General features: G+C 39.6%; 1 protein-coding gene across 7 annotated transcripts in view; it reads right to left on the reverse strand.

Annotated features, from left to right (window-relative positions):
- CARMIL1 (capping protein regulator and myosin 1 linker 1) overlaps positions 1-15,536 on the reverse strand; it is a 194,918-nt gene that overhangs the window by 108,460 nt on the left and 70,922 nt on the right. For all 7 annotated transcript variants that reach the window (XM_030265871.4, XM_030265869.4, XM_030265867.4 and 4 more), the window contains exons 3-5: positions 7,954-8,004; positions 3,834-3,893; positions 1,482-1,603 (exon numbers count right to left, since the gene is read on the reverse strand). In XM_030265871.4, coding sequence (XP_030121731.4) covers positions 1,482-1,603; positions 3,834-3,893; positions 7,954-8,004 — 233 coding nt within the window. The remainder of the gene's footprint in view (positions 1-1,481; positions 1,604-3,833; positions 3,894-7,953; positions 8,005-15,536) is intronic.

Raw genomic sequence — 15,536 nt, forward strand, 5'->3', positions numbered from 1 at the left:
ATGGCAAGACTGCCTCATAAACTACAGAATTTATGAGGGGTCTAAGAGGGTGGCAGGTGGAGCAGAAGAAAATTAATAAGCAATAATAACTGGAGAAAGCTCTTCCCTACTTTCCTGCCTGATCTTTTCCTCTATCATCTACACAACTCCAATGCCTTCATTGTGGAAAATTGCCATCTGAGAGGAGAGCAAGAAATTTGATTTCTTTTCTAGGAAGCAAGGACTCCATGCAGCTACCCAACCTGCTCCAGCAATGTTCTCAAGAAAACCCACAGAAAACATAGGGAGTTCAAGGCCTTCATAAAAAAACAGAGAAACAGTCTTGCAACTTTCTTTATTCTTTTTGTCTGCATTTCTCACACTATTACTGAGGTTTAATGGCAACCCCGCTCACAAATATTCAGTTGTATTCGTGTTCTTTGAAAGGAGATCTCAGTCTCCCCTAAGGCAGTTAACAACAGTGCCCAAGAGGAAAATTGGAAGTGGGGAAAAAAATGAAAACAACAACAACAAAAAAAAAAAAAAAAAAAAAAAAAAAACAAAAAAAAAACAAAAAAAAAAGAAACTGCTTTCTAGAGTTTATGAACCTGATTTCCTACTCCACCTACAGGAAATGTGAATAATAAAGACATGCACCCAAAATAAAACATGTAAGTTTAACCTAACCATTCACATCTAGAGTCTGTTACTAAAGTTCACATATAAAAATCAACATGTCTGGGAAAATTCTTTTCCATAGCCCATTTTTTCTAACAATGTTTAAAACCAGGAGCTGAAGAGAATACAGTAGAGCTGCATGACTTGGTAGAGAGTGATGAAGATGAAGCAATGACTGAGAACAAAGAAAAGAAAACCAAGAAAAACTATTGAGAATTGCTGGAAGATGATAGAATCCAGAGACACAGGTAAGAGAGAAAATGAAAGGCACAAGTAATGTAATGAAATGAAAAGCCAGACAAGGAGACAAATAACTCAAGGCGTCAGTTAAACCATGGGAAGTATATGACAAGACTGCCCAGGGCTTAGTTTTGAGGAACAAGACTCACAATCATGTGCAATATTTCACAAACACTGAAAGTAAATGGAACTTTTTCCTCCTCTCCCAACTCAGATTTTACTTCTGGTGGGGAAAAAAAAAACCAGAACATCAAGCCAGTTACAACAAAAAAGATAGAACCTAAGCTCTACCTGAGGCTGGAGAGGCAACAAGGTAAAATAAAAACTTAAGACCTCAAATAACTGTACTCCTCTTCAAACCAAATGCTCTTATGACCCTACAGGATGACATACAGTCTACCTATGCTCTACACTGTGTCCGGGTTCTGCCATACATCTGGACAAAAGCTTAGTGCTTATGGATATGATTCTTATATCTTCAGTGTATTTCTGAGATCAGGGTAGGGAGACCAGCAGACAAAAATGGGTGGCTCGTCACTTCCATACAATATGTTCCCACCAGAGGTGCCCTAAAGGATACTTACACTGGGGAGAGTCCAGGGAATATCTTCCTGAGGCACGTCCCGATGTGTGCCAGCACCTCGTTCACATCCTCTGAGGATGCCATCTTCATGGAGATGCTGCATTTCTCTGTTTCCATAATCAACTATAAATAAAAGTGCAAGAGGCTGAGACGGGTATCATATAATTTATGTTGATGAATTAAACAGGAAAACATTTTAAATGCCAGTTGAATGTTCATAGGAATCTGTTATTCTTCAAGACACAACACAGCAATGCTCCAGGTCAAGTTTCTGAGAGTTGTTTTTGAATGTACAAAGACCCCCGTATTCAAACTTTGCTTTTTCTAACAGTGCCCTGCTTCCCATGGGAATACAATTTTCAGAGGATCTTGACCTCAGCTGACACTTTGAAAACCAAGAACTTTTCTCAGCATTGTCCTCTTTTGAAACACGTCCCAGAACACCAGGAGAAGCAAGCAAAGCCTGACAGGAAACTACTGAATGAGCAGGGTGCCCGTTTCCTCCAGCAAAAAGTCTTTAATGGCTGTGATACGCTGGAAAAGCTCTAATGCTTTGTTCTGTTCTGCTTAAGAAAATGCTGTGGTGCTGTGCTGTCTGTCTGTGCAGATGAAGTAGTAACTCAGGCAGCATGACTGTCCTGCTGTCTGGGGGATTTGTGCTTCATAGAAGGGCATAAATAAAGCCTTCTGCAACGTGCCTCTCCTAGATATTGAGTGTTCAGAACCAAGTCAGATTAGAGTATGAGCGACACATCAGCTCTGCTGCTGCTTTTGGCTGCATCACAGGAAGCAATGTAATGTTTCTGCAGACTCCAGTGTGAATAGTTAGCACAGCCCAAGTCATCATCACCTCTTTTAGATAAGAAGCTGTGCATGCACAGTGAGAAGGTAACATTAGGAATAAATAAGTGAAGACAGACAGTAGGAGAGGGGACTCTATGCAGAATGGTACAGCTTCTTATTGAAGCTGGCTCCTCCCAGGGCTCACGTGGTTCCCAATTCATGCCTAGGGTCACCACCATAATAATGCTAGAAGAGGCTGTAATTCCCCTAAAGCACACTGAGACCATTCACACCTTTTACCATCAATTCAACTCCTTTCTGAGCCTGTTGCCACCAATTCCTGATGATGAATGAGTGGGCAACTTGTTTTTCATCATCACCAATATTAGCACAACATTTCCTTATATTCCTCTGTCCATTTGTTCACTTATCTTACAACAGGAAGTTCTTCATGGCTCTCTGCAAGATGCCTAGCAGAAAACTACACCCTTCTGGTATCACAGCTATAATATGCTGTTTGCAGGAAAACTGCAACAAAATCATTTGCTCCACAAGGAATAATCTAGGATTCTCTCTGCCTTCAGTTAGTAGACTCACACAATTAAAACACAAATGAATGTAAACATGAAAAACCTTAAGAAATATTTTAGGAAAAGTGTATGCTCATTGAGGCTGCTGAAAATCTCTTATAAATACTGCTACAACAGTGATTGTCTATGCCTCCAGGAATAATTAGCAATAGTTACCTAGCATTTTAGTACTTTAAATTAAAAAAAGTCACAAAAACTTAGAAATTAGTAAATGTCTCCCCATTAAAACACCAGGACCTCTTTTTCCCCCTCCTTTAAGGAAAGCTTCAAAGCACAGGTTAAAAAGATGAGATGTTAATACAATGAGAGCTTTTCAGAGTTCAAAGTATCTCAGGCACTCCTATTCCTTAAAAGCTCTTTAAAAGCCAAACACACATGAAACACATGAAGACTTTGATACAATTGAACTGTCAAATCTTGTCAACATGCTCATCTTATGAATTAAAAGCACTCTAAAGGCATTCTTCTTTTCAGCACCTTCCCTTTGACATTTACTTTTTTTGGGCATGTAACTTGCTGTCAAATATATTTTGTGTTGTACACAGTAAAGGCATGAAGGATAGTTGAAAGCAAAGTATTCCTGCCTGCAATGCAAGCAGTAGCTTTTGCCTTCCCCATAATGGTATTCACCACAGAAGCCACTGTAGCCTGTGTGGTGATGATTCCATGCCAGCCACCATTGCTTTACCAGCTCTGAGAAAAAGATCCTCTTATGATACAAATGGAAACTCGTACCATACTGAACTAGAAAAAAACCCAATCTATTTCCTATCATTATTCCAAGTGCAAAAAACATTCCTAAAACGGACTCATTAAATTCTTACTGTTATTTTTAAGACTTTAGACCAGCACGAATGCAAGAATACAAATGCACAGTGTGCTCTGTGGAGGGAGACACCTGCATGTTAGAGCTTTACCTCCTTGACTGGCACAGATTTAGCAACGAGTAAACAAGTATCTTGTATCTCTAATACACTCACCTGGCCTGGTTTACTGGAAGTTACTCCTTGGATTTCCAAGTAGCTGAAAGTTAGTTCTAACTGTAGTTAGAAAAGAAAACACCACATTAGTGCAAACATCTTCTTTTAAAGAGCACTTACATTTCTCAATGAGGTTAAGAAAACCTTCAGCAGGCTACTGATATTTGATATCAGTTTCTGACTAAGTAAGAAAGTATTTTTTAATACCTGGAGGCATTTTTCATTTAAAAATACTTACATTTGTTTGTTACACGTTTAAATTGTTATTAGAGGTTATAGGAATACCACACTGGACATTTTACTACAAGCTATAAGTACATAAGCTTTTAATCAACTCTATGAAAATATTTTACTATAAAAAGCATCATTAATACTATACCCTACTGATGTGTACTCTTGTGACTGATTAATCCTTTATTACAATATTTACAGCTTCAAAATTATTCTTTCATTTATTACATTGATCACAGATATGAAAAATTTTACTGCACAGAAACTGAAGGGACATGTATATGTAACATATATAAATAAGTAAATAAAGATATGAACATAAATGTCCAAGGACTGCTTTAACTTATCTAAAAGTATGAGAGGAAGTGATAGATACATAAGCTTTGTCTGAGTGGTTTATTTGGATGAGTCAGACTAGGCAGGGAACAACGTACTGACTCCAAATGGAAGTTTAGAAGGCAGCGGGGAATTCTTCTCCAATCTAGGGCTTCTCAAATCTAGGGCTACAGGGAGTGTACTAAGATCTGAATTCACAATTATGTAGACAATCATCTTGACAGCTGAGATATACAGAAAGAAACAAACCTCTTGGACTTAATTGTAACTAATATTAGCTCATTTCCTTTTAGTTATCATTGAAACCACTGCAAATGAGCAGTCTGTCTGAATTGCACAAAGTTTCCTGTACTTTATCTTATCCTAGATTCACAGTCAGGGTGCTCCAAGGCTAACTGGCAAGCATCATATCACTCTATTCCTGTATTTGTGAAGAAGTCAACCCTGAATGATTACTGGGGTGCTCAGAACCCAGGCACAGCTAACGAGACTCCCTCCCTGTAAAGGCTGGAACAGCATATTGAAAAGTCAGGAACAGAGACACCAACTTTCAACCATCAAAAAGCTTTCCAGAAAACTTTTGTTACTACTGTCTCTTTGTCCTTTGTTGCCTATTTCTAAATCCTTATCCCTTCAGTTGTCCTCATGATTTGGCAGCATCAGAAGATATAAACACCCCTTTCATTTCCATGCAAAGTTCACCTTCTGCCAAAGGCCTTTCTTGCTGAATGAATTTTACTCTGAAGGCTTTGGGACTTCACATGCTTCATCTCACACATTCTGCTGCAGGGGCAGCATCCACAGCAAACAGTTTCAGGGGTGCCATCACATCTGGTTACGAAGCAAGTGAGCGCAGAGAACTGAGGCAGGAGGGGCAGAAGCAGCACAAGCCTCTTCTCAGGGCTCACACCAACACCCTGCTTTTCCCAAGGGCAAGGCATTAATTTCTATCCAGTGCTTTATTTCTGAGCTATAGATGGCAATCTTTTGTGATGACACAGCCCTGTGCAGTTGACTCAGGGCAAAAAGAAAAAAAAAAAAGGAAAAAAAAAACAAACCCACCAAAAAAATCTATAGCAGCTATTGTTGACTAGATTAAGCAGGGCTACACATACAGAAGGGAAAAGCTCTTTTTTTCCAGTACAAATTAAATATTTCTTTACCTATATCACAATGAAATTTTAGGGGGGAAGTTTCTATAATTGAAATCCTTCATATCATGAAAATTATTTACCTTTCAACTTGAGGGTTCTTTTTTTTGCTAAAGTATGTCCAAACACATATATACGTATCTGCATACGCAATCACAAATATTTGAAAAGTTCACACAGAACCAGTCTCAAGAATTTAGTCTGCAAATCCTCTTGCCTAGAATTAACAAATATCAGGAAACATGTCACTACCTCTACAGCTCATCTTTGGTTCATTTTTCTAGTTAAAAATATGAATTTATAGTCCTTGCTTTCCAGCAAAAATGTAAAACACGTTCTAAATATCATCTACTTCAAACTAAGTAATAATTTTTACAAGGCTTTAAAAGGCATAATCTCATTTATTACCCAAAATTATATGTTTTAAAATCCTCTTCAAAAGTTATGCGTGCCTCTCATTTAGGAACAGAAAGCTAATTTCACAGTTTTCAATATTTTCAACCAAAACTTAATGAAAGTTGCACTAGTAATGCATTCACAGATCTGAATTACATTTCTACAAATATTTTATATGCTTATTTGTGGGCTTGATGACACATCCAACATTTATTAATGTAGCAATTACCTTTTATATAGACTATAGCAAGAATTAGCAAGCTTTAAGCACTGTTCTTCCCTCCCAGTCAGTCTGTCTGGATTAATGGGAATGAACTGATTGGACCAGAGTGTGAAGTTTAGAGGTGGCCATTGTAGAATCTTTGCTCTAAGGATAATAGTGTAAGTTGGTATTGGAGTTAATACTCAGAATTGGGCATCTCTAGGCATACTCAATTTTGTTAAGAGGTCCCCAGAGAAATAATGTGACTTTGCTGAATGCTCTCAGCTGTCCTTTGAGGAGCTACTGCCTGAGAGGTATATGGAAGTTCTCGAGCTCAGAAAGATTCTGAGCAGCTGTTGGAAATACTACAGACATTAGAAAACTTACTAAGTTTCACTAGAAATGCGTTTTCAAACTTCCTAATACTTGCTCAGACATAAAAAGTTTAATTTTTACATAAATCATAAGCACAGCTTCTCATAATCTTCCTTCTATTTGCTATCACAAAAATTACTTTTCTACTTACAGAATACATATTTTAGATTTTAATGAAAACAAAACCAAGGTTTTCAACTATGCAAATCTATTTAATGAGTTCTGAGAATTCTCTGAAACACTCAACTAAACAGAGTTATCAGTAATCCAAGCCCCAGCCTTCAAGAGTTTTTGATGACTTATAATGGCTTTGCAACTGTTTAACAAAATCACGATTACAACCTGTCTATCATATTGCCATTGCACTGACGTCTGGTGCTCATCAACTGGATCTATCTTTCCAAGCACGCACTCACCAAACCCTGCCTTAAAACAGTCCTGGCTGAAAACTGCAGTGATTCAAACACCAACAGACAACCAGCTGGAGACATCTGTGTTGCAGGGACAGGGTGATTGACTGAGGAAAATGGTTATCAGCAGGAATTCAAGTAGCTGCAGTTCATCCTATCTGTCAGTCAGCATCTTCAAATTATGGCTGTGGATGGTCACATTTACCAGTGACCATAACTGAAAATTTGGCATCAATAGTTCCATTTATGAATTCTGGTATTTCTATAAAGTGTGTATATGTGTGTGTGTGTGTGTATAGGTACATATATACGCATACATATACACACACACACACACACACTTAGACACACACGACAAATACAACAAAATAGGATATGTCCCAAATTCCTATTCACTGATTCCAAGCTGGACAAAAGATGTTCTTTGACATCAGTCATTTTTATTCATGTGGAAATCATCTTCCTCTTCTACAACAGTCATTATGAATTGTCACAGGCACTGAAAAAAATAATTCACCAGCATTGGTGAGGCAAGTTGCCAGACTGCTTTTCAAAATGAACAGCAAAAATCATTAGAAAACAGCAGAATTTAATAAAACTCAACACAGTTTTTGCCTCTAAATCAAACGTAATCCTATTTGACACTACAAACACTAGAGGGAATAATACCATCAGCTTGTTTGCACATAAACTGTCCTTCTATAAAATTCATCAGGCTCCTCTCACAGTTCTTCAGGTTGGAGTTTACAATTGAACTCCTCAGCCACCTGTATTTCTAGAAGTTAAAATTCCTCTGAAATGGAGTGTGTGGATAAATATATATATATATGTATTGAAAAACTCATTTAAGTCATATATTAATAGAAGTACCATTCTAACTCAAGACCATGCAACATACCATTCCTCAATTATCTTCTCCTTTAACAGATGCACATATCTAAAATATGGTAATTTTTTGCTACTTAGTTTATGTAACTTTAATTTGTAACCCCAGAGTATTATAGACACAGTGATTTTACCTTGGTGGGAATCCGAGACGTTAAAAGAAATGCCCGACATGATGCCAACACCTATTGAAAAAATAAAAAAGAACAGAATTTGTAAGAAACATTTAATATTATAAAAGATTTTTTTTCCAGGAAAATCTTGAAACCAGAGGGGAAAAAGCCTCTGGCAGAGTGAATGTAGATTCCCTTTGCTCTCATACACTAAAAGGAAGCAAAACTGGGATCAGATCCAGCAGAACACACTGAAGAGACTGCTGCAATCTGACCAGCTATAAGCTAGTTAGCACACCAGTGAACTGAAGAAATCTATTTAACCAATCTCTCAGGATCATGTAACAGAAATCTTAGTGACATCTTTAAAAGAAGCAAGGATGAGAAGTCCTACCAGAAACGTAGGATGAATTTAAATGTAAAAAATCCAAAATTACAAGATTATCATAATATTATTAGCAAGATAAGAGACTGTAACAGGGGAGTATTGGACACATTTGGGGCACTTCTTGAGTAAGAATGCAAAGATTTCTCATTCATATAATCTGAATTTCTTCTCCAGCAAAGGCAATAGAAAAATGCAGTTAGACTAGTGAAACCAGTGACTCTGGGGAGAAAACACAACAAAACAAATATTTTGGAAGCTACTGCCAATCAAAATATAATGATTCTATATCATATCACTCCAATCTCCAGTAGCACATCCCACTCACAGATTTTACTCTTTGCAAAAGGAATTACTCATCTTGCAAAGCTACAGTACTGTTTGTTGATTTACCCACAAAATTATTGGCTGTTTGCTACATCTTTTTCCAGATTGAAAAAGAAAAAAAGAGAGAAGCAAATTCTATTCAAACACCTGCATCAATATCCCACAGTACATGCAGAGCTTTTCCCACAGCTAGGACCTCCTGAACTCAGCCTTTCCCTGTATCCCTGATCAAGTGATCAGGTTGACACAAAACGTGTTCCTCACTTGGAGAGGAAGAAAAAGGCTGAGAATGCAACCCAGCATCCAACTTTGAACACTTCAAGAGCTGGATTTCAGCTTCAGTTCCTCAGAGTAACATCTTGCTAAATCCTAAGAGCACCAGTGCTGCACAGTGTTGAGTATCAGCAGATTGTTTCAGGTTGATATGGTTAGAGCCAGTGCTCTGGTTAGCACTGGCATAGACCAAACTGCTGCAGAACAACCCATGCCTCCTGCAAGGCTCAACCCTCCCCTGAAACCCCCTTATGACAGGCTGGCCCTGTCACACAAAGCTGCTTCATCTCCTTGCTCATGCATAGAGACAGCCTCTCGTGCTCCCCTCCCAGCTACACCCATCCCAAGTATCTCTCCCACAGTCCAGCACCAAGAGGAAGGGGAAGGGCCTGCCCAAGTGGTTTTTCCACTGCTCAGCCACAGTTTCCCCAGCCTAGCAGCAGCTTTCTCTCACACTAATAAAACCTTATCTTTTCCCTGCCTCACCCACCTCCTCAGGGCAGCCTAGGTGCACACCACTCTCCTGGAAGCACCTGGGTAAGATGGCACCCCATGCTCACAAAAAAGCTTCACTCTCAGCAGGACTTCCTCTTACTCGTGAGCCCATCCACAAGCTTCCCATGCCTGATGGGGGCTAGGTGATCCGGCATCCTCCCTGCGCTGGCACCATCCAAAAAACCTCTCCAGTGTCACAGGCAGAGTAGCTCTGCTCACTACACCTCAGATGCCCAAATGAGAAAGGGGAAAGGAAACTTTCTGAAGAACTGCTTTCTATTATTTACCTTCTAGGTATGGCCAACAGCGTTAGACATGAGTGCTTTGTGTATGTCACCACAGTGGGACAGCTCATCACAGGAGAACCATATCACAGTCTTGCTTTAAAATATTTGCTTGCACATAAGGCTTCAAGCTACTTTATGAGCCTAGAAAGGGTCGATTTAACATGACTAGAGTGCACATGAGTAGTCCAAACAACAAAGTTAAATGTAAACCAGGTATCCAGAAGGCCCTAACAAAATTACATTGGGAAAGAATGTTCCAATAGAGCACAAGTGTATATTCTTGTGGCAGACATACAAATGATCCCAAAGTGATCATTCTAAAACCAACAGAGCTGAAAAACCCACTGACCTTAAGATGCATTTATGTACAAAGTAGAGGCCTGCTCTAAGATTATACTCCCCACTCAGCAGGTAAAGGGCTACTCTTGAGCAATAAGATGGTTCAAAAAGAAAAAAAAAAAAAAAAAAAAGCCTAGTTTCTAATCCAGTAACACAAATTTCTATAGTTTTCAGTTATGACTCTCACAAGCAAGAGTTTGATTCTTACATAAAATTAACCAAAGAGAAGGCCAATTATTAGTGCAAAATTAATGGCCCATCTTAACAACAGCAGAAAAAGATTTAATATTTTTTTAAACTTTTTGCCATTTATCACAATTTTAACTGTTAAAATCTGTGAGTATAGCTGTGAAAGGATCTACTTCAGTTTACTGCTTTCTGATTATTCTTTTCTAATATTTTCAGAATTTTACTATGACATCTTCATTTTAACATCACAATTTTTGCTCATATTTAGCAACTGAGGTAGCCTGTACCCCAGTTCAACCCAGCACTTGCCCGATGTGCTGTGAAACATGAATGGTTTGTTTTCAATTACTTCCTTCTCCTCGATAAGGCTGCAGCACATAAACAAATGGCTCTTAGGCTATGGCTCACCCAAGTCTCTGACAATAGGATCCTACATGGTTGTTAGTACTTGCAAGAGCAGCAGAACATGTATTGCAGGCTACTCAAAAACACACGCCACTCTAATCCTTCCCTTGAGAAGGGTAATGCTGGCACCAAAGGCAGAGGGACTGGAGGTGTTTTCACACAACAGTTCAAGCCCCCTCTTAAGTAACAAGTTATTTTAGTGCAGCAAGACCCAGGTCTCTGCATTCCTCTGACAAGAATGAGTATGTGTGTGATTGCACAATTGTCTAGGGCTTTCTGAAGCATCCAGAAGTGCTGTTTTTCATGAACAGGCAGATTCTAGATTTCCTGGGGTTTTTGATTTCTTCATACAAAGAAACTTAAAAAGCAGAAGCAGCCACCCTTACTCTCATGCAATCCTCAGGCATCTTACCAAGAAGGTTCTGCCACTGTTACACTCATTTTGCACCCAGGGAACTTTGAGCACAGAAGTGGCATGGTCAAAGTCATGTGGAGGTCCAGAGGCTCAGAGCAGACACCCTAACTCCAGGGATAACCTGGAAAAAAGAGCCCCCTGGCTCACAACCCATCAGGAATGTCAGCTGGACATGCTGTATAATCCACTTTATCATCTGATAACAAAATGATCTCACTTGTTCAGCTTAATGAGTTACAGCCCCACTCCTCCATAAACGTTTTGTTTGGTCACCAGTAGCACTCAATCATTAATGAATTTAAAAGATCCCATCAAGAGATAGACACGTGCAGGGTAAAAAAAGAGGCTCAGGAGTTAATTCATGCTTTAACACACCTGTAAGCCAAAAGGTTTGTGAGTGACTGATGTGAAGGCAGCAAGCACATCCAGGCAAATTTTATACAGGATACACAACCTGGCTGTTGTTCCATGGAAAGGACAATAAAAGAGAATTATATTTAGTTAACAGCAGTTTTGGTCTATCTTCCTACTCTGCTTTTTTTTTAAGCATAAAATAGGATTATTATTTGAATTTTAAATGACTCCTACTCACACACACATACCCAAGTTGATGATTGCTTAATGTTTTTATCATTCCAAATTCTGCAATGCTCCCTACGCTGCTCAGAATGTACATGAAACAAAATTTGGAAGCATTCACCAAAAACATATCCTGCAAATTATTGTCTCCAGAGACTCATGGCCTACAAGGTCATCTTCTATTTACCAGAAACACAATATATTTCAGTAAATAACATAGATCCTCCATGAGCATATCAATACAACAAATATACAGATGCATTATGTCATTTATTGTCAAATCCTAGCCTTATTACCCATTTTCGCACTATAAGTTAAATTAACAGGGCTGCACTGGCTTAACCCAGCCACCCTGTCTGGCAGTCGCTCTTGGGAAGATCACTAGAGAAGCACAGTTCTGTGCTAATTGCATCTGTTTTGCCAGACAAACCACAGCAACGAAAGCTACCTTATCTATACTTAAAGCAGTTTCAAACCCATAAGGAAATGCAAATCTTCTGAAAAACACCATTACCCTTTTTAAAATGCTCAGGAATTAAGATTTCTGGAAAACACAGTGAGCATACTTGGGCTTCGTGACTAGATATGAAACAAAATCAAACCTCCTCAGCACTTCATGGGCCTGGGAATTTGCATGATGCTCCCACCCCTCACTACCACAGATGTTTTGAAACTTCCTTCTGCTGAAATCTCAAAATAAAGATGATTAACCAAATATTTTTTCCCTTCCTGGGAACAGATTCCCTTGCTGATTGACACAGATACTTTAAAAAAATCAAAAACAACAACCAACTTTGTACTTTTTTTGATCAACTGTAGTTCTTTTTAAGAACTTTAGTTCTTAAAATGTACTCTCCGTACCTCTGCTCTCACTGTAGTTTCTTTAGCCCCTGGCATCTGACATTTTGTCTGCCTTAAAATTGATTCAGTCTCTTCCATTATAATTTACTCATGGAAAGAAGCATCTGTAACAAGTTTCCTTATTTCTTATCACATTCTTATGATAGCCATCATCTTGAGAAAGCCTTGAATCCAGAAGAGAGTCACTTTTCTGTATATATCTTAGTTACACCATCCCCATTTTTCTCATTATTCATTACCATTATTATCCAAAACATCACAATTTTAAAGTTTCCACCTCTATTCCTTTATGATTTCTCTCATAAGCTTTCCATTGCTACTGCTGAGTCAATAGCTAATATACACACAATAACGTGGGGTAAAGCAGCAGCACTAATACAGTTTTTGTTTTGTTAAAACAGGGATGAATCAATACATATTAGAGCATCCAGCCTCCCTCAGTCCCTATAGGATCGACTGTTCACCTCCCGGGTTGCATGCCTGATGTTGTAAATGCTTCATCCTGAAGCAACTGGAGTTCGATTAGATAAAAGGCCCCTTTCAGCACCATGTTAGAGATATTAGAGCTGGGTTTGAGAGACGCACTTCCTGCTAAAAGCTCTGAGCCTCCCCACACAAAGAGGCTATCTGACATCCTGCAGGGCTTTTTGGAGGGCTGATTAGCTGAGGCACAACAGGAGCACGTATGCAGAATCATCTGAAATGGTGGCATTGCTTGGCATATGGTGGGTTTCTCTGCAGAGCCCTGACACCAGCAAAAAAGCCCAGCTCAGCCCCAATCTGAGGGCTTGCAGCACCACCACCTTCACCCACACAACCCTCACCATTGAGTTTGACTCTGATCATTTGGTCTTGACTATTTTTGAAGCACCTTCTGTGATAAACCCACTGACGGACCTTATTCACTCCTACTCCAAACGTCCCCTTATTTATACACCAATACTAAAGCGGTCTTTTGCTGCTGAAGAAGTACTGTTAGGAAAGGGTTAGTGCATTTCAGTTCACACACAAAAAACAGAGTTTCTCCCTCACTGAGATGACCCTTAGCCAACTTGAACACATTCCCAGGCTCGCCTAAGTCGCTGGTGCCTGTGTGGCCAGCCAAAGACCAAAACACAGTAAGGGGAGCTGCTACCTTGCATCAGTACAATTCTCCTGGCCAAGGCAGGGGTAAGCTCTGTAGCACAAGTAACTACCTCAGCCGTCCCCATAAAGGGCTATTATCATTCCTCAAGTCAACCACTGCTTCCCCAACAAGGCTCCCTGACTGGAGCTGTAGACAGAGCGTGAGCCTGCCTGCCACGGGAATACCGTGCATATCACAGCTTTCACTGCTCCTTACTGCCACCACACTACTTTAAAAATTCAAGCCTGCTCTGTTATGGGTCACTAATTTCTGTATTTTGTAGATGGCAGAGGATGGTACGGGGAACACTTTTTAGCTGCTCTTTGTTGTTGTTTTGCTTTGGAGGTTTTTTCTTGGTTTGTTTTTGGTTTTTTTTAATGTGTACTCAGGTATCAGAAGAGATGCCAATAAATCTGCTGTGTTTAGAGAAGCACATTTCATATTACTGCAGGGAATAAGACAGGGGACACCACAAGATGGCACAACGGAATGCTTCACACAAATTTCCCTTTCAGTCCAAGTCAGAGGACCTATTAAAAGAAATGCTTATTTAGCTCCTGGGAAACTGTTCAAATCTGCAGAGCAATTTCTACTTCAGAGGCAGCAATGAACAAATACTGCCTAGAAGACAGGTAAGAAAAAAGTATCCTTGTTTTAGAATTAATAACAACTAAGCCATGGGCACTGAAAGATTTGCCTAAAACAAAAAGGCAAGATGAAGCGGTAAAGCTTGAAAGAGAAGCTTGGAGTAAAAGGGTCCTAATTCTGATGTTTGAGAAGAAACAACATAGCTTGGAGGTTTATCAGCAAATTAAGACAAAATTTCCAGACATAACTAAACTTGTTCCAACAGCTCTAGCAACATTACCACTACCACCTACAGGCAGCCCTGTCCTAGCCCTGTGAACAGTTTCTAAAAGACACATGAATCAAACTGAGCTTCTTTAACATCTATGAAGCACAAAGAAATATGAACACTTGCTATTACCCTGTCTGCTACCAGCAAACCATACAGCTATTTCAGTAAATGTGGGATCTCAGAAGAAACTGAGACATGCTCACCTTTGGCCAGACATCACTTATGGCAGCAACAGGACCCACGGACACTCCAACTGCCAAGCCCTGTCACTGAAGCAGCTTGGGATGTGGTCACCAGTGGTGCAGACTGGGACTGTCGTGATTTACAGATTTTACATTCTGAAGTTTTGTATCTTAGGCTATTAACCACAGAGCTGCTTGTGGAGGAGCAGCCACCTACTGCATGTGTGTACAGGGCTCCCTTTTTCTAGCAATCAGTCACGAAACAGAGTTTCATGGCATCGTGAGAGATGTCCAGCACAGAGCAGTAAACACAGTCCCCTGCAGGCTGCAAAGCTTCCTTGTCATCCTGCTCACCACCACACAATTCCCAACAACAAAAAACCATAATGCTGTAAAACACTAAATACCAGAAGACCCACCTAGAGTGTTATTTAAGCCTGCTCTGAGCCATAAAAATGGGAATCAGCAGCTGCATTTCAACAATTCAAATTCCTCTCCATGGCACTGGACACAGGCACTCCCCTAGCCAAGGTAGGGGAGGGAAGCAGGCTCAACCACATACCTTCATTTGTCAACTCATCAGTGAGGGGTAACCCCAAAGGGGGCTTTTCTTCTCTGTACCTACATTACGCAAAAATAGGTCACTAGCACATTAGTGTTAATATACCATTATTTCACTTTTCTTTTTCCTACTTTTGCTCTTATCTGTATACAGCCATTACACAGATTCAGTGCTGAAATTCAGGTTACAATGTGCTTCAGCAGGACTCCCAAATACTCGCCTCTTACAAGGTTCTAGACCCCCAACACTTGGTTAAAAAGCGAGTAGAAAACATTCTGTTGACTGGTAATGCAAAACAGCCTGGGCTCCAGCATTTTCTG

The sequence above is a fragment of the Taeniopygia guttata genome, chromosome 2 (genome assembly GCF_048771995.1).
Source record: "Taeniopygia guttata chromosome 2, bTaeGut7.mat, whole genome shotgun sequence".
Classification (NCBI taxonomy): domain Eukaryota; kingdom Metazoa; phylum Chordata; class Aves; order Passeriformes; family Estrildidae; genus Taeniopygia; species Taeniopygia guttata.